This window comes from Chrysochloris asiatica, unplaced genomic scaffold (genome assembly GCF_000296735.1).
Source record: "Chrysochloris asiatica unplaced genomic scaffold, ChrAsi1.0 scaffold00037, whole genome shotgun sequence".
NCBI lineage: Eukaryota > Metazoa > Chordata > Mammalia > Afrosoricida > Chrysochloridae > Chrysochloris > Chrysochloris asiatica.
This window is the reverse complement of record NW_006408555.1, coordinates 17,720,653-17,743,437: the sequence shown is the minus strand read 5'-3', so window position 1 is coordinate 17,743,437 and position 22,785 is coordinate 17,720,653. Positions and strand designations below refer to the sequence as shown.

General features: G+C 39.2%; 1 protein-coding gene across 2 annotated transcripts in view; it reads left to right on the top strand.

Annotated features, from left to right (window-relative positions):
* Positions 1-22,785, top strand: part of AP1G1 (adaptor-related protein complex 1, gamma 1 subunit) — a 96,430-nt gene that overhangs the window by 15,792 nt on the left and 57,853 nt on the right. For both annotated transcript variants that reach the window (XM_006860189.1, XM_006860190.1), the window contains exon 2: positions 18,634-18,837. In XM_006860189.1, the coding sequence (XP_006860251.1) occupies positions 18,637-18,837 (201 nt within the window). In that variant the 5' untranslated portion in view covers positions 18,634-18,636. The remainder of the gene's footprint in view (positions 1-18,633; positions 18,838-22,785) is intronic.

The following is a 22,785-nucleotide window of genomic DNA, read 5'->3' as shown; positions in this document are numbered from 1 at the left end:
CAAACAAACAAACAAAAAACCCCACTGCCATGGAATCAATTCTGACTTGTAGGGTTTTGAAGTTGTAAATCTTTAAGGGAGCAGAAGGCCCCATCTTTTCCCCACAGAGCGGTTGGTTGGTGGTTTTGAAGTGCCAGCTTTGTAGTTAACAGTCCAGTGCTTATTCTGCAGTGTCACACCAGGCAAGACTCAATGGTGTTGAATCAATGTTGTTGTCAAGTGTTGTTGACTTGGTTCTATATAGTGACCACTCTGTATAGGGATTCTGAGGAGCAGCTGGTAAGCTTGAACCACCAATCTTGCAGTTCAAATGGAGCTTTGCTATCCAGTGTGCCATACCAGAACTCTGTCAGTTGTATATATTAAATAGGATGTCTTTTAACCCTTTCATGATCCAGTTTTTTTCCACTTTGAATTTTCTATTCATATTAAGTATTTTAATTAATGGAAGACATGCTGATTCAAGGAGCATTTCTGAAATTTTGTTATGAAATACAGATTCTGATACATATCATGTGGGATACGTAGTCCCTGTTGATTCTAGAGGTATGGTTATGTGGTACATCTGTGTTCCTCGGGAGTGTGGGTTAGGGGAGTATGTGGGATACTAGTCCCTATGGAATCCTGGTATGGTGCTTTAGGATAAGCTGTTTAAATTTACCAGTTGTTCCTTGGAAACCCTGTAAAGGGTCACTATGAGTTGGAACTGACTTGGCAGCACTTAACAACAACAACAAAAAGTCCTGTGGACTCTGTTGGACTCTTCTAGATTCCTTGATGTTATTGTTAAGTGCTCTTGAGTCACCCATGAAGACGCTGTATAGAGTTTCCAAAGAGCGGCTGGTGAGTTTGAACCGCTGAGCTAGCAGTTCAGATGACCAGTGCTTATTCTACAGCACCACACAAATCTATCCCTTGATGATGTTTTTGTTGTTAAGTGTCATCAAGCCGGTTCTGACTCATAGCGACACTGTATAGGGTTTCTGCGGAATGACTGGTGGGTTTAAACTGCAGACTTTGAGGTTCTAAGCAGATCTTGTGGCCCAGTGCATTATCCTACAGTGAGCATTAGCATGGAATCACTGTAAGAAAGGCAACTTTCAAATGCACCCATAACTAAACCCGCTGCCATTGAGTTAGTTCCAGTTCATAGTGAACCTTTGTAGGGTTTCCAAGACTGTAAATCTTTATGGAAACAGCTTCCTCTTTCTTTCACAGAGCAGCTTGTAGGTTTGAACCCATGATCTTATGGTTAGCAGTCTTACCTACAGTACTACTGCTGTTGGAATGTACCGTGGAGTCAGTTCTGACTCATAGTGACCTTGTACAGGGTTTCCGAGGCTGTACATCTTTACGGGAGCAGAAAGCCTCATCTTTCTCCTGTGGAACAGCTGGTGGTTTCAAACTGCTGACGCTGAGGTTAGCAGCCTGATTCGTAATCACTACGCTACCAGAGTTCCTTATAGTACTACTTTGTTGTTGTTAAGTGCCTTTGAGTCGATTCCAACCCATTGTGACCCTGTATAGGGTTTCCAAGGAGCAGCTGGTGAGCTTGAACAGCCAACCTTGCAGTTCAAATGGCTTGTGCGGTCTGGCGCATTAACCCACAGCACCACACCAGGACTCCTACAGTACTACTTGTTGTTTTCAAGTGCCATTGAGCCAGTGCTTGTTGTGTTGTTAGGTGCCATCGAGCGTGTTCCGACCCATGGAGACCCTGTGTATAGGGTTTCTGATGAGCAGCTGTTGAGCTTGAACTGCTGACCTTGCAGTTCAAACGGCTTTGCAGTCTGGCGCACTAATCCACAGCTTCACACCAGGACTCCATTAAATGCTTAGGAACCTGGAAATACACTTATGAGGTTTATTTCCCAGTTGTCTTTAAAAAAATTAAAAAAAAAAATAAAATCACACCTTCAGAATGTACCATCTCATACAATACCCTGTAAAAACAGTAACTTGTGGCACACACCCATTGCACACTCCCATTCATTCTACTTCAAACAGTTATATAGGTCCCCTCCTGACAACTGTATACATGATTAGCAGGAAAGCAGCTACCCAGTAAGCCCCAGAGGAGGAAACTAAAGGTGGACACTGTATATCCCAGTAGTCATGGAAAGGATAAACACAAACATTACATATTACATGGTGTGTATTGAATAGTTGAGAAAAATATGACCAGAGCCTTATAGAAATAAAACCTGCATTTTCAGTAGAGCACTTACTAGTTCAGTATTCTCTAGTTCAGTGTTTTTAGTGACTTCAAAGAATATAACTAACGTGAATCTGATGCAGTTTGCTCAAGGTTACTCTTTCTTTGTCCATTTCTTTGACCTGGGTCGTGTGCCTTTTTGTTGTTGAGTTGTAAGAGTTCTTTATTTTGGATATAAACCCTTTGTACTCTAGGACTTCCATCTTCTCTGAAGACTCAAGGTGTGCACCTTTAGGACCCACATCCTTGCTGTGTGAACTGAGGTGGGATTCTTAGGGTGAAACCCCTTCATAAGTCTGCAGAGTTTTGCTCTGAGCTCAGGTTTTTAGCCTGGATAAGCACTGGACTGCTAACTGCAAGGTTGGTGGTTCAAACCCACCAAATGCTCCTTGGAGACCCTGTAAGGCACTTAACAACAACTGCGTCAGCCAAAGCAGGGAAGGGCACCAGTGCCACTAGGTTGGAAGAAAATACTTCTCTGCTTCCTTTTCCCACAGGTGAGAGTGCTGTGCCCATGGAGAAAGGCACGATCATGGAAACTAGCTGCAGAGAGCAGCAGCCACCCAGACTCAGACCCGCAGCTCCACACAAGCTGTGTAACCTCAGATGTTAGGTGATTTGGAGGTTGTGGGAACACCATATTACATACAGATTTATAATATGGTGTTTGGCAAATATCCAAATTACATAATGTCCTGTTTCAGAGAACATATTGATGCATATTTGTATGTTGTTTGTTAAGTGCCATTGAGTTGGTTCCAACTCATAACGACCAACTCTGTATAAGATTTCTGATGAGTTTGAATTGCCAAACCTTGTGGTCGCAGTCTGTTGAAAATCCTGCAACACCACATTGGTGGTGGTTATGTGCCATGGAGTCGGTTCCAACTCATAGCAACCCTGTACAGCGTTTCTGAGGCTGTAAATTTTTATGGGAGCAGAAAGCCTCATCTTTCTTCCACAGAACAACTGGTAGTTTTGAACTGCTGACATTGCGGTTTACAGTCCGATTCGTAACTACTATGCTACCAGAGCTCTGCATATCTGTATATAGTAACATAAATCTCTCTCTCTCTCTCTCTATATATATGTATAGAATTTGTTTCTATTAAAGAGGGATTGTACTATTTTATTGCTCTATAGAGAAATGCAGTGGTTCTGTAGGATAAGCACTGGACTACAGACAACAAAGTTAGTAGGCTTAGTTCCTAAGCTGCTCCCCAGGAGAAAGATAAAGCTTTCTGCTCTTGCAAAGATTTACCACCTTAGAAACTCTCTACAGGGTTGCTATGTGTTGGAACTGACTCCATGGCACTTAATAACAGATCAGTTTTTCTTTTAACAACAACATTACTCTATAGCAAGTTTTTCTTTTTTTTTTTTTTAAACTTGTAATTGTAGATTGAATGAATCAGTTTTGCTTCTAACAGCTCACACTTCCTTTCATCTCTAATGCAATCCTCTCAGTGTAATATTACTTACCCACTTCCTCTGTGTGTTGCATATTTCTCGTCCTTCTTTCCCCACCCTTTTGAATTTTGATCTTAGCTAAATGGTGTACTGTTGATCTTGAATAGTTGATCATTCTCTGGTGTGTGTACCTCAATAGTGTTACGGTTGCCTCTATATACCTATTGGAGTCTTGGTGTGTCACTGGACTGTAAGGTTGGTTTGAACAGCAAGGTCACTGGTTCAAGCTTATCCGCTGCTCTTTAGAAAACCAATACAAGGTCACTATTAGTTGGAACCAACTCGACAGCATTTAACAACAGCAACAGCATTTAGCTATTAGGAACCCTGGTGTGGCGCCATAGGATAAGTACTCAACCTCAAGGTTGGTTTGAACCACAAGGTCGGTGGTTCAAAGGGAGCATCTCAGAAACACTATCTAGGGTGGCCATGAGTTGGAACCAACTGGAAAGCACTAACAACAGTTTACCTGTTACTGGGAGTAAGTGCATTTCCAGACCTGAAGGGTGACTAAGGGCCATACATAGTCACAGGGTTTCACCAGTCTTTTATCTGACCAATATGCCTGGTTCCTTTTATGATATTGAATTTTGTTCCACATTGTCTCCCAAACTATCTAGGACCTTGTATTATCGCTTAAAGAGCAGTTGATACTGGTAGCCAGTTACCATGTATTTCTAAGGTTTTTTTCATTCTTCTTTCCTCTGGACAGGAAGGAAACCAATATTTGGCTGCTCATGAACTTTTTATTTTTTAAGTTTTTATTGTGAACTGAGTGATAGTTTACATGGGAGAACATCAGCTTTAACACCATCATTTCTATGTCTTTGCAAGGATTACAGTCTTCTCCATGCATCATTATTCAACAGTATTTGCATCTGTTTTTTTTTTTTTTTTAAGAGGGGGGTGGATGTACACTTTTACACTCAGGGATATACAATAATTTAAACAACCAAAGGGCACATTTGCAAGCCTGCCTCCTGGCCGCCAGCACCCAGTCTCTGTCTTTCCATGAGTCCAGAGTCCTCAGCTGCTCCCTCTCTCCATTTCCTCATTTCTGCCTCCATCTCTGGATAGAGTCCCACTTTCCGCTTGTGCTCTTCTCCCTTGATGGTCCTAGGGTCCTCTATTTCTGGACTGTAAGATTAACTATTCCCCCCTTTTTGTTACAAAACTTCTACCTTTACAGTTGTGACAGTTGCAATTAGTTAGTATAACAGTTGCTCACTATTGAATCATAAGAATCTTATCCCCATCTCTCTTCACCAGAACCGTCTAGACAAGATGAAAACTATTCAGTGGGATCACTACTTTTCCCCTCACACTCTCAAACTAAACTCCCTCTTGAAAACTTGTAAGCCAGTCACTTCCTGCCTTTATTGCCTCCTCATTTTAAGTAGCCAGTGTCTAAGTTGCCCATTCCTATCTACTCTTTTTACTGATGTATATGTCAAGTATCAATGTATACTGATGTGTACATTGATACTTGATGTGAAGACTCTTTCTCTCTGTTGGTATTTTGTCCTGGTGTGGCACTGTGGGCTAATGCATCAGATTGCAAAGTCATTTGAACTGCAAAGTCGGTGGTTCAAGCTCACCAGTCACTCCTTGGAAACCCTGTACAGGGTTGCTATGGGTTGGCATCGACTCAACAACACTTAAAAACAACCTCCTTGAGTACAGGTCAAGTTCATGCAACTCTAGCAATTTACCCTCATTTCCTTTATCAAAAATTTTCTTTTTTCCTGAGTGGTTTTGTTGTTGTTGTTTTTAAAAAGAGCTAAAATGAATAGAGAGAAATATTGTTAACTGATGGTACGTGGAGAGGATTATAATCATTGTAATGAAACAAAGTATATTATTTGTTGACTATAGAGCTAATGATCTGCCCTGTAAACTTTCACTCAATTCACAATAAAACTTTTATAAAAAACAAAAAAACAAAAAAATTTTTTTTTTCTTTTTTATCTTCCTGTAGTTGAGTTCTGATTATCAAGCCATCGAGGCTAGGTCAGATGGTTACTATTTACAGTTTTGGGCGTTCTTGTGCGTCTCCCCTCACTTCATATCAGCTGAATGCTTCACTCTCAGCTGTAGCCCTCCCTGGCTGTGTCCTTGTCCATGGACTCAGGTGTCCCCAGGTCTCACCACACTTGGGACCAACCATTCCTTCCTCTTCTCACTCTCATCTCCAGGTTAATGGGAATCTATAGAATGTGGAAGAATTCAACCTATTTCCTCATTGCTGTCTTTCCCTTTCTTCATGAACTTTTTAGTTCCCAGTCATTACTCACCAAACTAGGATGTAGAACTCTCTCTTTGTGGACTGTATATATAACAAGCTTTTCTTGACATCATGATCAGTAAAGTTTTTTTAAATCTTACTCTGATAAACCACCTTATTGTATCATGTTGTTGTTGTTAAGTGCCTTTGAGTGGTTACAGACTCATAGCGATCCTATATAGGGTTTCCAAGGAGCAGCTGGTGAGTTGAACCGCCAACTTTGTGGTTCAGATCAACCTTGTGGTCTTGTGCTTTATCCCACAGTGCCACTGCCACATAGTATACCATAATTTATTTTTCTGTGGGTAGTTAGGTTAGTTCTAGATTTTGCCACTGCAAATATATTGTACTTTATGGCAGTATGGTAAATATTCTTGTACATGTAATTTTATTTTCTGACGTTTTTAGTTCTATAAACTAATCTCTAGTATGGCGTTTTCTGAGTTAACAGTGAAACGTATTTTAAATGTTAGTAGATTATTTCCAGGCAACGTTTCTAAAAAGGTTGTCACGATTTCCACTCCTGTTAGCAATGGATTCTCTTTATCATCACATCACTAGATGTAAGTATGTTACTAGATGTAAATAGCATAGATTTTTATTGATCTGCTAGATGATTAATGAGGGAGAAAGATGAGGCTTTCTGCTCCCGCAAAAATTTAAAAGCCTTGGAAACCCTATACAAGGTCACCATGAGTCAGACCAGGTATTTAATAACAACAAATGATGAATGGTCTCTCTGTTTTGCCTTAATTTTAATTTCTCTATTATTTGGACTAGGTTCTTTTGATGTGCTTATTGGCCATTTGGGTTTCCTTTATTGAGAATCAGGTGCTTAGCCTGATTTTCTTTTGTTTCTTTTTTTTTTTGTTTTTTTTATTTTTTGTAGCGCTCTTTTTTTTTTTTTTTTTTTTCTTTTTCTTGTAGGGATCCTTTTACTAAGTCTTAAACAGCACAGTTAAAACAAACATAATCATCTCAGATAAGGGAAACCATCAGTATGTACACAGTACAAAAGCTGAATGGAGCCTGCTAATTCCTGGCACTTGGGCAATGATATGCAGCAGTAAACAAAGGAACTCATAACAATATCTTGATTGCTGGCAGATCATTTCATCACAGAAGTGAGAGGGAGAGCCTTGATTGATAAGTTGTTGTTGTTAAGTGCTGTGGAGTCGGTTCCTGTACAGGGTTTCTGAGGCTGTACATCTTTACGGGAGCAGAAAGCCTCATTTTTCTCCCATGGAACAGCTGGTAGTTTCAAACTGCTGACCTTGTGGTTCACAGCCCGATTCGTAACCACTGTGCTACCAGAGCTCCTTCATGATTGATATATGTGCACAATTAAAGATGGACAAACTTACAGGATTGGTTATAGGGTGTAACCACGTGGCTACATGGCAGTCAGAGTATGTATGACTCATATTTTGTAGCCCCGAGTCATCGTCATTAGTTAGAACCTCATCTTTTAACTTAAACTAGATTGTTGTTGTTGTTAAGTGCTGTCGAGTTGATTCTGACCTATAACGACCCTGTATACACAGGGTTTCTGAGGAGCATTGGTGAGCTTGAACTGCCAACCTTGCAGTTCATACAGCTTTGCAGTCTGGTGCATTAACCCATAGCGCCACACACAAGCAGCTATTTCAGTAAATCTTTAAGGGTACTTCCAGGCAGTTTCACTGGTTCTCTTTGTAAGCCTGAGGGCAAACTACTAATCCCTAGATTTGTTGCATGACCGTTTTATGGAATATGAATTCTTTGTTGTATGGCACTTGTATTTTTCTTGCCTTTTTTTTTTTTTGACTTTATTGACATTTCTCAGTTGTTATATATGTCCATCTTTTGCTCTATTGGTTCTGAATCCTTGTCTTAATAATAATCTCTTCAATACCAAGATTTATACAGATACTCTCAGAAATATATTTTTAATATTGTTGCTTAGAAAATTAAACACTAATATGTTTGCTGTTGTTAAGTGCTGGCAAGTTGGTTTCAACTCACAGGAACTCTTTATAGTGTTTCCAAGGCTGTAAATCTTTATGGGAATAGAAAGCCTCATCTTTCTCCTGTGGAGCGACTGGTGGATTCCAGCCTTGTAGCAGTCCAGTGTATAACTTACTGTGCTATCTGGAATAAACTTTAATGTGGTGGTGGTGGTGTGCTGTGGTGTCGGTTCCGACTCAAACAGTGACCATTTGGATTTGGTCACTACTCCATCTGCGTAGTTTCTGACGTCACAAATCCTTACGGGAGCAGAAATTCACATCTTTTGCCCATGGAATGGTTGGTAGTTTTGAACTGCTGACCTTGAGGTTAGCAGCCTGACTTGTGACTACTACGCTACCAGAACTTCTTAAACTCTAATATTGTTGTTGTTGTTAAGTGCTATGGAGTCAGTTCCTACCAATAGCGACCCTATATAGGGTTTTCAGGGAGCAGCTGGTGAGCTTGAACTGCCACCCTTGTGGTTCAAACTGACCTTGCAATTCAGTACATTATCTCACAGAGCCACACCAGGACTCCAAACTTTAGTAGTATGAGGTTTATGTAGTGCAAGGTTGTGTTTGTTGTTGTTAGTTGTCATTGAGTCAGTTCTAATACATAGTGACACAAAGTACAACCGAATGAAACACTGCTCAGTCCAGTGCCAGCCTCACAATTGTTGTCATGCTTGAGTCTTTTGTCCAAAGTATGAGGGACAAAGTTTTGCTACCCTGGCTTTGGTTTCGGCTTCTAAGGAGCATTCTGGCTGTACTTCTTCCAACACAGATTTTTTTGTTCTTCTGGTAGTCTATGGTCCTTTTTAATACTCTTTTCTAACACCAAAATTCAGATGCATCCGTTTTTCTCTATGGTATTCAGTATTTACCTTTCACATACATATGAGGCTATTGAAAGTACCATTTTTTTTGGGTAAGGAACACCATAATCCATAAACTGATACTTTTGTTCTTGAACACTTTAAAGAAGTCTTTTGTAGAAGATTTGTCTGATGCAATACAGCGTTTGATTCCTTGGCCGCTGCTTGCATGAGTGTTGATTGTGGATTCAAGCAAAATGAGGTCTTTGACAGCTTCTGCTTTTTCCTTCTTTTACCATTATTTGAGTGTAACAGCTTTGTATAAAGTTACTGTTAAATTCCACTCACTCTACTTTTTAAGTTTTTATTTAAAATTTTACTGTGTTGTTGAGAATATGCACAGCCACATACACCATTTCAACAATTTCTACATGTATGTTGTTGTTGTTAAGTACCGTTGAGTTGGTTCCGACTCATAGTGACTCTGTATAGGGTTTCCGAGGAGTTCCTGGTGAGTTTGAACCACCCACCCTACAGTTGTGGGGACTGCAAAAAGTTTGGAACAGTGGAATCGAAATATAATGGAATTTTTCCGTGAACTTTTGGAAGCCCCCTTGTACAGTCCAGTGACACTGATTACTTTCTTCAAGTTGTGCAGCCATCCTAAACGTCCTTTTCTGAGTTGTTTCTCTCTCAGTATTATAAGCTCACTGCCCCCCTAAGGTTCCTGTCCAACTTTCTGAGTTGTTGTTAGTTTGATGTCATACAGATAGTTCTTAAGAGTATTACTCAAAGGCAAGTTTTATACTAGATAAATTAAGTTGTTGTTTTGTTTATGACTTCAGGGTATATTTTTGGTTTAAAGTTTAAAGATTGTCTCGGGAATAATTTCGAAGTTTATCTAGCCTCTAAAAGTGTGGAGTCTGTCAGAATTTGAAATTCACTTCTCCATGTTTTCCTTTTTGATTGGATTTCTTCTGTAGAATCTGAGCAAAATGTTCAGTAATGCAAGTAGGGCACCATCCAGTTCTTTGGTCTCATGACCAAAGAGGCAGTTATGAAAGCAATTAGCCACACATCTTATATCCTTTTCCTGTTTAGGACTCTTCTTCCCTCTGTTGCTCCATGTAAATAGCAATTTTATGCCTTGGATGGTTGCTTAACAAGTGTTGAAGACCAGAGAAACTACTGAATGAACTAGGAAGTAGAACAGAAACACTAAATGTGCTATTAGGCCAGTTAACTGAGCTATCATATGAAACATGACCCTAAACCTCCAAACCAGGGATCTAAATACTGTGAGGTATTTGGTTACATAAGCTGTTTAAGCAGCTACTTTTTTTGTGTGATTATCATTGTAAATATGTCTATCACACAGCTTATACCATTGTAAATAATGTGAGAACAATAATTTTTTACAGGCGTACAACTTGACAACACTTAAAATATTTGGCTGTGGAACTCTACCCTGTTTTAATAAGTGTGAGTCTTTTGTCACTGTACACTAAAATTCAAGGAGTCCTAGTAGTGTACTCACTAGGACTTTCCCCTCCATTTCTATCTCATTGTCAGAACCAGGTCAAAAATGAGTATTACACTCTTTATTATGATTCCCTTTCTTCACTTGTTCTTTTCATTTCCTTCTACTTACATTCATTTTTGGAATTTGGTATCTAGAATTAACAGGACATGGATTCATGAAGAATATGCTTGTCATCCTTTTGAAAATTGCCCTTAGCTAAGCATGACTCTGTCCTTTGGAGAGGAATGTCTTACTGATTTGAAACTTTTCAGTTTTGTTTAATTTGCCCATTCTTGTGGTTTTAGTTAATTGGTTAGAATTTTCAAAGCAAATGTTATTATTAACGTTATACAGGTTCATTACTTGAAAGATGACAGAAAATACACAGAAGTTAAAACGTCATCTCTATTCACACCATTTACTGATAACCTTTTTAAACATCCATTATATCCTTTGATCCATGTCTTCAAAAAGCTAAAATTTTGAGAATTTTGTGATAATTTGATAGTTGATATTTGAGGAAACTTAGCTAGGATGTCTTTACTAACGTTAGGTGAGAAGAATGAAAAATTAGTTTTTATTAGTGTTAGATTGGATGTTGATCCTGTTTATAATTTTTTTGCCTATTATTCTTGCTATTTTGTTATATAGCTGTCAATGAAAATGAAGTACATTTATTCAGTTTCTTTACCTCCACAACGTTGGCAGTTCAAACACACCAGCAGATTCTTGGAAACCCTTATAAAGGGTTGCTATCAGTTGGAAGGGACTCCATGGCACTTAATAACAACTAACCTTGTGAAGACAAATTAAAGTATTACAAGGAAATGTACAAAGACATGAAATTAGAAAATCAAACTTATGCTGAAAGAATTTAAGAAAAAAATTCAAGCCTCTATTTGCAACACTGAAGGATTCTATGGGCAAAATATTGAATGATGCAGACAGTATCAAAAGAAGATGGAAGAAGTACACAGTAAAGAATTGCAGATCAAACCAACTTTTCAGTCCAGTGCATTAACCTTTGAAGAGAGGTTCTCATTCAGCCTGTCCCAGAAGAGATACTATACATTAAAAAAATGCTGGTAAAGCTGATGGTCTTGTCTATAAATCTTCATTCAATCCACAATGAAAAGTTAAAAAAAAAAAAAAAAGATTAAGGCCTATAACTAGCCCCCCAAAAGAAATGAATTATAATACAATTTGTAATTCATTGTTGTTCTAGGATCTTAGTGGGGAGTTAAGTGTTTTTGCTAGCATACTAAGTAGTCTCAGACTACTATGTCTTTTGCATACTTATTTCCTTTCTATGTAAGTTTCCTTCTTTTTGTTTTTTTATTTTGTTCCTTATTTCTTTTTGCTGCTGTTTTTGTTTCTTCCATGGTTGTCAGGAAATATTTTCAGAAAGCAGCATTCTTTTCTAAAGCAGTTTCCATTTCAATTCCACATTCTCGTCTCCTCTCTCTCGCCCCAGTTTTTCTAATGTATAGTTTCTCTTCTGGGACAGGCTGAATGAGAACCTCTCTTGGAAGGTTAATGTGCTGGACTGCAAAGTTGGTTTGATCTGCAAGATTGGAGGTTCAGGCTCACCAGCCACTCCTTGGAAACCCTATAACAATGATAACATGTTATTTGTTAATGACGCCAGGTGTGGCACTGTAGGCTTAGCACTGGACGGTGAACCACAAGGTTGGCAGTTCAAACCCCCAACCGACGTGTATAGAGTTTCTGAGGCTGTAAATCTTCGTGAGCGCAGAAAGCTTCATCTTTCTCCCTTGGAGTGGCTGGTGGGTTTGCAGTCAGTTGGTTGTTGTATGGAGCTACTGTGCTTCCCACTACATAGAGTAGATGCAAGGTTGGTTTGAGCTGCAAGATTGACTGTTCAAATCCACCAGTTGTTCCTCAGAAACCGTGTACAGGGTCGTTGTGAGTCGAAAATGACTCGATGGCACTAAACAACAAACAAGAACATCTGAGAAATAAAAGACAACATAGCTGAAACATTCTTTCCCTGATCATACTCCTCTTCCCCACAGTTATACCTGTGTTGGATCTGATTTTTATTTTTCCCATGCATGTTTTTACTCTTACTGCATTTTTGCCTCCTGACAGAATATGTTTTTTCGTGTTTTAAAGTCTAAATATTAATTCTATATATCTTTCTGCAACTTGTTTTTGTTCAAAATAATTTATGCAAGGAAATTTTTTGTAACCAGTATAAGTGGCCGACATTTGTTCCGTGTTTGCTATGTGCCAGGCACTGTGCTGAACATTTTACATGTATTCCCATTTAATTTTCCTTTAAGGTAGGTGCTTTATAGTATTTATTTCTCACTTTATGAATATCCTTTCAGATGTTGTTGCTGTATAAATATTTTGATAATGAAGTGCTGTGCTGCCTTTGACAAGGTAGCAAGCAAATTATAACATACTGCTACATACACTGTATTCATTTTTTAAGTCACAAAAGTTCTGAGTTCTGAAACATTTCTTCACTAAATGTTTTGGATGAGAGATTGTGCACTTGTACTGTATATAGTACAGAGCGGTTTCTATATGGGATTTTGGAGTTGTTGACAGATTCAGTAAGTACTTAATTTCACAAAAGAAAAGTTCTAAATATGTTGATTTACTTTTACCATGGCAAAGCTTGGCTTAGTGTAAAATTATTTTCTATCCTGTCATTGATCAACAATGTCTGTTTCTTGTTATTATATGATTGAAATTGTAAAATGTGTATCTATAACTATATATAGATATTGTTGTTATTGTTGTTAAGTGTCATCAAATCGATTCTGACCCATAGCGACCCTGTATAGGGTTTCCAAGGAGCAGTTGGTGAGCTTGAACCACTGACCTTATACATAAAAATACATATTTATGATTCTTCCACTAGACTTTGGAATTCCTTTTACCATAAGAGAAGGAGCCCTGGTGTCAAAAGGGTTAAGCACTTGGCAGTTAATGAAAAGCGTGGCAGTTCTAGCCCACTAAGTGGCTTCATGGGAGAAAGACCTAATGACTTGCTTTCATAAAGATTGCAGCCAAGAAAACACCATAGGACAGTTCTCCTCTGTCTTTGAGGGTCACTATGAGTTGGAATCGACCTGGTGACACCACAATAGCAAGCATAAGAAGCCCTGTCCTTGCCAATCCCCAGTACCTATTGCAATGCCTGGCATAGAAAATGCTCAGCAAATATTTATTTAATGTGTAATTGGCACATTTTGGTCTAACATGTTTATCAAATACTTATGTTTATCAATGGGATAATGTAACTAATTGAATTGAACAAAGAAGAGGAGGTACAGCAACTTAGTTCTGATTCCTTTAATTTTTAAACATTCCCCCCCCCTTCCTACTTTGAAGTGGATTTAAGTGAAGCTTATGTTGATACCATTTATGGTATTATATTCTCTATTTTTTTAAACTATGTCATATTTTATAATGATACTCTAATGAACTGTGAACTATTAAACCTTTAAGAAATCTTCTTGATTAAAGACCTTGATACAGCTGCTTTATGAATTCAAGATCCTCAAACTTGATGGCTGTTTCAGTTAAGTATAAATATGTTGGCTCATTATTGAACTTTGATTTAATTTTTCCTTGTACAGATCTGATTGACAATATTGACATATGAAGGAGTATGCTTTAATATATAAGATGTTTTTGACATTAACTGAAAATTAAGTGATATATAACATCATCAATTAGTTGTTCTCATGAATTTTTTGTAGCTGATTCTATGCTCTTATTTTTTAGTTGATGGAACACAGAGGCTTAGTGAAGTCAGATGGATTGCCCTAGGATTCTTGGCTGACAGTGCTAGTTGATTACAGGTATGCGTCGCTTAACATCCATATCTTCTGTGTGATGTAATTTGGATACTGTGCGAACACCATATTAAAATCTTATGGGAGTCTGTTTCTGGTTCTTGCTGCTGCTGCTAGAGCTGCTGGTAGAAGTTGGAGGAATGGGCACCAGAAGCAGCAGCAGTGTTGAGAGCTGCAGCAGGATCAGAACGAGAGGAAGTGAGTGAAGAGTGAAGAGGAGGGAGGGAGAGGATTGCTGCCTTCTGAGCTGCTGGAGCACCCAGGCTCTGCAGTTCCCACCTCTGCCTACCCTCTGGACAAAGCCTGAGAGCTCATAGCTCATGCCCAGAACCATGTCCTTTGCCACATCTACCTGTATACCATGTGTGGTGATGCTGCTAGAATATGGGTTTGTGATCTCTAAAACCATTAGGGGAAATTATAATAACTACTTTCTCTATAAAACAAAGTAAAAACTTAATGGAACCGTGGACGTGTATGTGGTTGGATATTACCCAAATGGATGTTAAGTGACGCATACTTGTATTAGGATGTTTCTTTTACTTTTTTGTTTCTAAATTAAAATAAAATAAAAAATCTTTATGGGTGTTTATATATTTCTGTGATTTGTAGAAACTGAGAAATATTTAATATGTTAGCGAAGAGTATATATTTGACAAATTTAAGAACTTCCGTTTATCCTTTCATTTTTGACTTGATGTTTTAAATATTCCTTCGAAGTATAGCACCATAATTTCCCAAGTTTATTAATGGACAAAGATTTAGTGTGGAGGACCAGGAAGTGATGGTGGCTTAGTGACCCCAGTTCTTCACTCAAATAATTTCTCTTGTAATTTTTATACGTTTGCTGTTTACATCTAGTTCTTGTGTCCTGTGGTGTGCTTCGATCAAAATGTGGACATGAATTACTTACTGTTCTTTTTGCATGGTTGGAAATGGTTAAAACTTTCCGAATAAACTTTTCTTACATACTGAGGGTGGAAATCAAGAAAAATACAAGTTCCTGAAGCTTTTGTTACTTCCTCACCCCTTATACTTGAATAAAGTATTATCTCCTTTTTCAGAAGTTCAAAAAGGACAGCTTAACAGAGGAGGCCTTTCTATTCTGACCTGTCTCTGTTTGAAGAGCTCTGTCTTATCTATTTGTAGTTCTGGTGTGGTGCTGTGGGATAAAGCACTGAACCACAAGGTTGGTTTGAACCACAAAGGTTAGCGGTTCAAAATCGCTATCCATTCCTTGGGAACCTTATATGGGGTCACTATGAGTCAGAATCATCTTGACAACTCCTAACAACCTATCTACCGGTAGTCCTGGTGTGGTGCTATGGATCAGCACTGAACTGCTAACCTAAAATCTTTTTATTGTGAATTAGATGAAGGTTTATTGAGCAAATCAACAATTCATTATATTTTGTTGCAGCTCATTGATTATAATCACCTCAATGTGACATCTCTTCTTCCTTTTGTTTCTTACTTCCATTACTCCTCCTTTCCTAAGCCTCCTGAACTTTGTCCTTGGGTACATTTTTAATATCAAATGGTTGATGATTCTAAGGTATGGTATATTCTTCCCTTTTTGGACCTTGTCTGTTGTTTGGCTGAAAATTGAGCCATAGAGGTGAGGGCATTTCAAGACCTGAAGGGTGTCTAAGGGCATTTAGTTTTGGGGATTCCATTGTGGTCTCATGATACTGGGATTTGTTCCACTCCCCGTGTGGGCATCATCTAGTTCTTCTGATTTCAGGATCATGGAGACTGATGGTCACATAGTCCATTGGACTAATTGTTTCCATGTGCCTTTCATTTTCATTGCTGTTTCCTCTGGACAGGAAGAGACTGTTAATTACACCTTAGATGACTGCTTACGAGCTTTTAAGACCCTGTTAATACTCACCAAAGTAAGATGTAGAATATTGTTTTTGTGGACTGTATTAGGCCCGTTAACCTTGATGGAGGGTTACCCCACTACTCAGGAGTAGCTTTCTGGACATTTTGACCCTATTTGGATTCACTCTGTTTCACTGTGTTATATGGAGTGTTGTTTACGAGTCAGAATCAACTTGATGGCACTTACAGCAATACGATTCATCTCAAAAGAGCCTTTCTAGTCCCTCACATGCCCCTTGCCGCCCAAAGTAGACTCCATCCCTGTATTATTAATAGGAAATGGCTTTATCTTTTAAGTGAGACCCACTCTCAGCTGTCCTTCGTATAAGGCATTTAGTTTGATATTTTATAGGCCAATCACAATGTTCATATTTTGAAATACTCATCACACAACATTCCAAGGTTTTACAATAATGTTTTTTGGTTTTTAAAAAATGTTTTATTGTGAATTATGTGGTTGTTTACAAGGGAGAACATTAGTTGTACATTTATCATATATATATCGTTTCATTGCCGTGGTTATAATCCCCTCCATGCATCATCAAACAACGAATGGATATACCCTGCAAGCCTGCCCCCTAGTTGTCAGCACACAGCCCCTCTCCCTCTCTGGGTCTAGAGTTCCCAGCTGTTACATTGCTCCACATCTCTGCCTCCATCTCTGGCGTCCCTGCCCTTGGCTCTTCTCCCTCATGGTCCCAGGGACCTCTGTCCACTTTATAATGGTATGCCAGGGAAACCAAAATTCAAAAGACAGCCAAGCATTTTAACATTGTTTCCCCCTTTTGCCCATTCCATCCATACCTTAGTCCCTACTCCAGAGCCCTGTTGTTCTAAGGTTGTGCATCCATCATTATTTACCTCTGTCCTGCTTAGCCCATGCAAACCTGCCTCATTGTTCTCCCATCCGCCTTGTTACAATAATGTTTTATTTCACTAGCAGTCACATGTGTCTTTAACGGGTTGGAACAATGAGTAACTTTTCTTTAGTCCATTTACTATCCCGGATATATTGCTGTAACTGACCAAATAAAATTGGTCTTAATTTTTTAATTGAAGGGCTTTTTGTGTACTTGTTTTAAGGGTCCTTTATAATTTAAATTAGCATACTGTGAAACTGACTTTATCTGATGTTTAAAGCCAGAAGAGAGAATTGTTCCCATGTCCTTGATTTGTAGTGGCTCCTGCTTCCTGCTCCTTGGACCAGAAAGAGATAGCTCTACTTAGATGTCTTTCAATCTGTGCCTGGTGGGCATTTGTGGGTTTGGGGATGCTTTTGGGTCCAGATTGTATAGTATTATGAAATTTCAAATTCTGGTCCCTTCAGTAGCCCTCCCCCACTCCCTCCATTGTCATTTACTTTTCAAAGTCTTAGAGGAGCTGTAGTGTACATTTATTCTGGACTTGTAGTTACATTCAGGGGAGAAACATGATAGAGTGTGCTCACTCCGCCTTCCTTGGAACCAGGATTCTATGTTTACATTTTATCATAGATATAGTTTTCTAAATTCTTTACTGGGTGAATTAACTTTTATTTTTCATTCATGCCTATTAAGATATTTTCTTGTGATATATAAGCAAAATCAAGTAGGAGTAAGCTGTTACAACTCAAGAAAGAAAAATTGCTTTTTTCTAATCTAGCAGCAGTAATGAAGAAATAGTGCTGATTAGGGGAGTCATGGGACTTGAGTAATGCCAGTAACTCATTACCATGTGACCTTGAACAAGGTACTTAATAAACCTTCAATGTCCTCCATAAAAAGCTAGGGAATAAGCAATATTTCTGTGATTCTCTATTAGCTGAGGATTTGCTCCAGATAACTTGTATTTATTTAACTTAAACTCCTGTGGTTTTTTTCCTGTTGCACTACACTGTTCTGATATTTGATTTAGGGATTTTTATGAATTTTTTTTTTAACTTGTATTGTAGGATCCTTGAGGTCTTTGTATAGAGAAGCTATTTTTTAGCAGTTTAGGCATATCGTAACGAATCCTGTGGCTGTAGAATTGATTCTGATTCAAGGTGAACACATGTGTTACAGAGTAGAACTGCTCCAGAGGGCTTTTTGGGTTGTAATCCATATTGAACCATTGCCAGGACTTGTTTTACGGTGCTGCTGGGTAGGTTTGAACTGCCGGCCTTTCGTTAGTAGAAAAGTGCCAACTGTTTGTGCCACCTAGGGACCTAGCTTTGGCATTGTTGTTGAATTAGTTCTGACTTAGCAACCCTGTTGAGGGTTTCCAAGAAGTGACTGGCAGATTTGAACTGCCAACCTTATGGTTAGCAGTCCCGTGCTTATACTACAGCACCACACAAGAACTTCAGATTAGGCACAGGTCTTGCTTTATTACTGTAAGAATTGAGTGATGGATTTATATTGATATATTCTGTGTGTTTCATTTTGCTTAATTTGTTATTTAATCCTTTACATTTTTACTTGCAGCCTTTCCAGAAATTCAGAGTTTGAGGGATGTGTAAATAATAGCTGTACTAGACTTAGCAAGTCTTGAACGTTTGAAAAATAAGTCAAAATGTATATGCAAAGTTGTATGAATGGTTTTGATTGTAAAAAAATAAAAAATGAGTATCTTTATTTAATGTCTTTCCATTTCCAGAGGATGCCAGCCCCCATCAGATTGCGGGAGCTTATCCGGACCATCCGGACAGCCCGAACCCAAGCCGAAGAACGAGAAATGATCCAGAAAGAATGTGCTGCAATCAGGTCATCCTTTAGAGAAGAAGACAATACATACCGGTGTCGGAATGTGGCTAAACTTCTATATATGCACATGCTGGGCTACCCTGCTCACTTTGGACAGGTAGGATAAACTGAGAATACACCTAGCAAGCATACTCTGTTTGAATGGTATTTTAGTTTAGAAGGAGGCCTTGTGACACGGTAGGATAAGCACTGGACTGCTAACCACAAGGTGTGCAGTTCAGACCTACCAGCTGCTCCGCCTCAGAAACCCTATGTGGGTCACTGTGAATTAGAATAGACTTGATGGCAGTAAATGAATGAGTGGTATAGCTCAGAAGATAGCAGGGAGGTACTTTAATGATCCCTGTAGTTTGACAATCATTGTGGGGCTAACGGTAGGATTGAAAGGGCAAGCTGTAGAGCTAAGAAAGCTGATATTGCCATCAGCTTTCCTTCCCATCTGGATCAGAAGAAAGTTTTGGTGGTAGCAGCTAGTTAACTTAAAGACTAGCCAGATTAACCAGTAGATTGTAACTGATCTGAGTCAGAGGGCCTGACTTTAATGGTTATTCAGTAAATATTTGCTTAATGTTTTCTTAATTATATTCTCTGTGCACAAGATCATATATGGGAACTCACAGTAGATTTTTTTAAGTTAAAGAAATTAAATGGTTACCAGTTAGTAACATATAAGGATTTTATACTAATTGCCTCATGCCTTGGTTGCTGCAATGACTTCCCTGGGCTTTGAACATGATCTGCTTGACGATGACTGCTTTTTCATTGTATCATGGTGAGGGGGATTGAGTCACAGAGAAGGGAAAAATGGGCAGCTTTTTATTTCCTACTAATACTGTTAAATTATATTTACTTAAATTGAAGAATTGCAATACTTGCTAAATTGTCTTTTAAGGAAAATAGGCTGCAAAATTAAAAGAAGGATATGCAACACTAGGTAGAAGGAGCAGAATAAACACTCTATTTTCATTATTTAAAGAGAACCATTGTTAATATTTCAAGGAGCTCTGGTAGCATAGTGGTTACGAATTGGGCTGCGAACCTTAAGGTCAGCGGTTCGAAACTACCAGCCGCTCCGCGGGAGAAAGATGAGGCTTTGTACTCCCGTAAGGATTTACACCCTCGGAAACCCTGTACAGGGTCGCTATGGGTCGGAACTGACTCGACGGCACTTAACAACAACAACAACATTGTTAATATTTCAGTGTATTTAATTTATCAGTAAGTTTTCCCCAAGGGAAAAGCCACCAGCTTTTCTCTTGTTCAGTGAGTAACTTCAGTGGTTCACTAGAAGGAGAACTTCTCTCTATTGCCCGAGTTTGGGGGGAAGGGGAGAAGGAAGGTACTGTGATCAGGCTTTTATATTTTTATATGCTTATTTTAGATTTTGGAGTGGGGTCAGTCCCTTTAGAAATACAGGATTAAGAGTGGGGAGTGCATTAAGTTCCCCAAAGGAAAATTGAGGTGTTCTCATAAGCAAGGAGATACTAGGCAGGCAAAATGGCTTTTTGGTTTCAAACAGAATTCTGCTCTTTCACATAATAATATTATAATGAGCGTTTTTTTTCCACATATATTTGAAATCATGGCTCTGCTGATATAGGTGTTATAGTTCAGAAAAAGGAGCGCTTGTGACATGGTAGGATAAGCACTGGACTGCTAACCACATTTTATGTTTTGCTTGTAGTAAACATTTACATTTTTTGATATTTTAAGTAATGTGATAATTGCCATAGTATTTAATGACTGCATGATATTTCAGTAAATGGATGTGTGTTTTAGGTTAATTGGTTCATTTTAACTTTGCTGCTTCAGAATTTATAGAGAAAAGAAAATTTTTGCATAAGAAAATGTAAGATTGAAGAGTTATAATTAAGTTCTGAGCTCTAATGTTTCAAGTTACATGCTTTTAGCTCATCAAAGTTTGATTCAGGAAGTTATCCAAATGGTAAGTTGTTGATGTTAAGTGCTGTCGAGTCACTTCTGGTAGTGACCCTGACTCATAGTGTACAGTCTCTGAAACCTGTAAACCTTTTCAGGAGCAAAGAATTTCATCTTTTTCCTTCAGAGCAGCTGGTGGGCTTGAACCACTGACCTTTTTGACTCACAGTCCAGTGCTTATCTTATATTGCCACTATATCTTCTTACTTGTTGCTTGACTTTTAAGTAGATACATTAGGTTAGAGATGCAGAAATCTTCCATATGAAGATGATCAAGTGGAGTAGGGAGGACTCTGAATCCCTGGAGTCAGAGAGAACTACTTTTGACATCTGGAAAGAGGAGACTTGCATATTCCCAAAGGAGTTCTTTTTTTTTTTTTTAATGCTTTATTGTGAATTATGTGATAGTTTACATGGTAGGACATTAGCTTCACATTGATCTCATTGTATATCGTTTCCTTGCCATGGTTACAATCCCTTCAATGCATCGTCCATCAACCAAAGGGTATACCCCGCAAGCCTGTCCCCTAGTCATCCGCATACTGACCCTCTCCATCTCTGGGTCCAAAGTCTCCAGCCCCTCCATCTCCCCATGTCAAAGTCTCTGCCTCCATCCGTGGCATCTCTCCTTCTCTGGGTAGGGTTTTCTTCTCTGCTCTTCTCCTTTGATGGTCACAGGGACCTCCGCTCCCAGACTGCAAGGTTAATCACCTCCTCCCTTTGCCCCCAAACATCTGCCTTTACATTTCCAGCCCTTACAATCAGTCCTGATAACAATTATTTGCTGTTGTATCCCAAGAGACCTATCCGCATCTCCTTTCATCAGCCTGACTAGGCAGAATGGATACTACTCAGTGGAGTTTCTACCTTGCACCATGCCCTCTAGATCTAGGTTCCCTCTTGAAAGCTTGTAAGCCAGTCACTTCTTGCCTCTGTAGGCACCCCCATTCTGGGTAACCTCTGTCCAAGTTGCCCATCCTTGTCCTCTCTGTGTGTGGAGAAGGTGGGAGTGATCCTCGCTGTGAAGATTTGTTCCCTCTTTTGAGCTACTGCTTCCATAGGTGTGTGTCAAGTTCATCAAACTGTATCAGATTATTCTTTTTTCCCTCTTCTTTCTTCTTCTGTTTGAACTCTGATCATCCAGCCATTGAAGCCAGGTCAATTGGGTATTATCTGCAAGTGTGGGTGTACTTATGCATGTGTCCTCTCTTCTTATCAGCTGGACCCTTCACTCTCCACTCTAGTCTTCTGTGGCAACACTATGTTGCTGAGTCTGGGTCCAAGAGTCCCCTGGACTTGGCACACTGCTGGCCAACCAGGTCTCCGTCCGGGTTCATAGGAGTCTTTTGAGCGTTGTAGGGCTTAGCTCGCAGCTTCATTGCTGTTTTTCCCTCACATCCCCTTATAGTTGATGAATGTGGTCACCAATCAGAGCATGCATTCCCATTGAGCCTTAGTCTTAGAAGGGGGTTTGTCCTGAGGGGTATTCGACCACTTGCCTTGATGAATCCTGGGTGAGCCACTTGTTTGTTCTTGTAGTAAACAGTCAGCCTGCCTATGTTGTTTTGTATTTTTCCTGTCAGTCTGTCTTTCAGGAAGTATCTTCTGTTCTTCTGGCCACTCCAGGCTGGTCTGCTTGTCCTTTCAAGTGGAAATTTCCTCTCGGAAGATTCTGGGTGCTGTTCAGGATTCCATCTATGGTCTTATGTAATGCAGAGGCTCCACAGGAAGCTTCCTTCACTGGTCATGTTGTAGCCCCATTTTAGGTATTCCAATCAGTTATAGACAGAAGACGGACTTACAAGCTTTCTGTGGTGGTATTTCTGGCTGTTCCTTTCTCTCCCCCTCCAGTGTCTGTTTTATTGTGGTATGCCAGGGGAACCAAGATTTCAACAGACATGCAAGCATCTTAACATTATTTCCCCCCTTTTCCCCATTCAAACCATGTGTCAATCTCTGTATCTCAGAGCTCTGTTGTTCCAAGGTTGTGCATATATCATTATTTGCCTCTGTCCCACTTCAGCTTAACATTCATCCTTTCGTATTTCATTTCATTGCAATGATTAAAATCCCCTCCGTGCATCATCAAATAACCAAAGGATAGCCC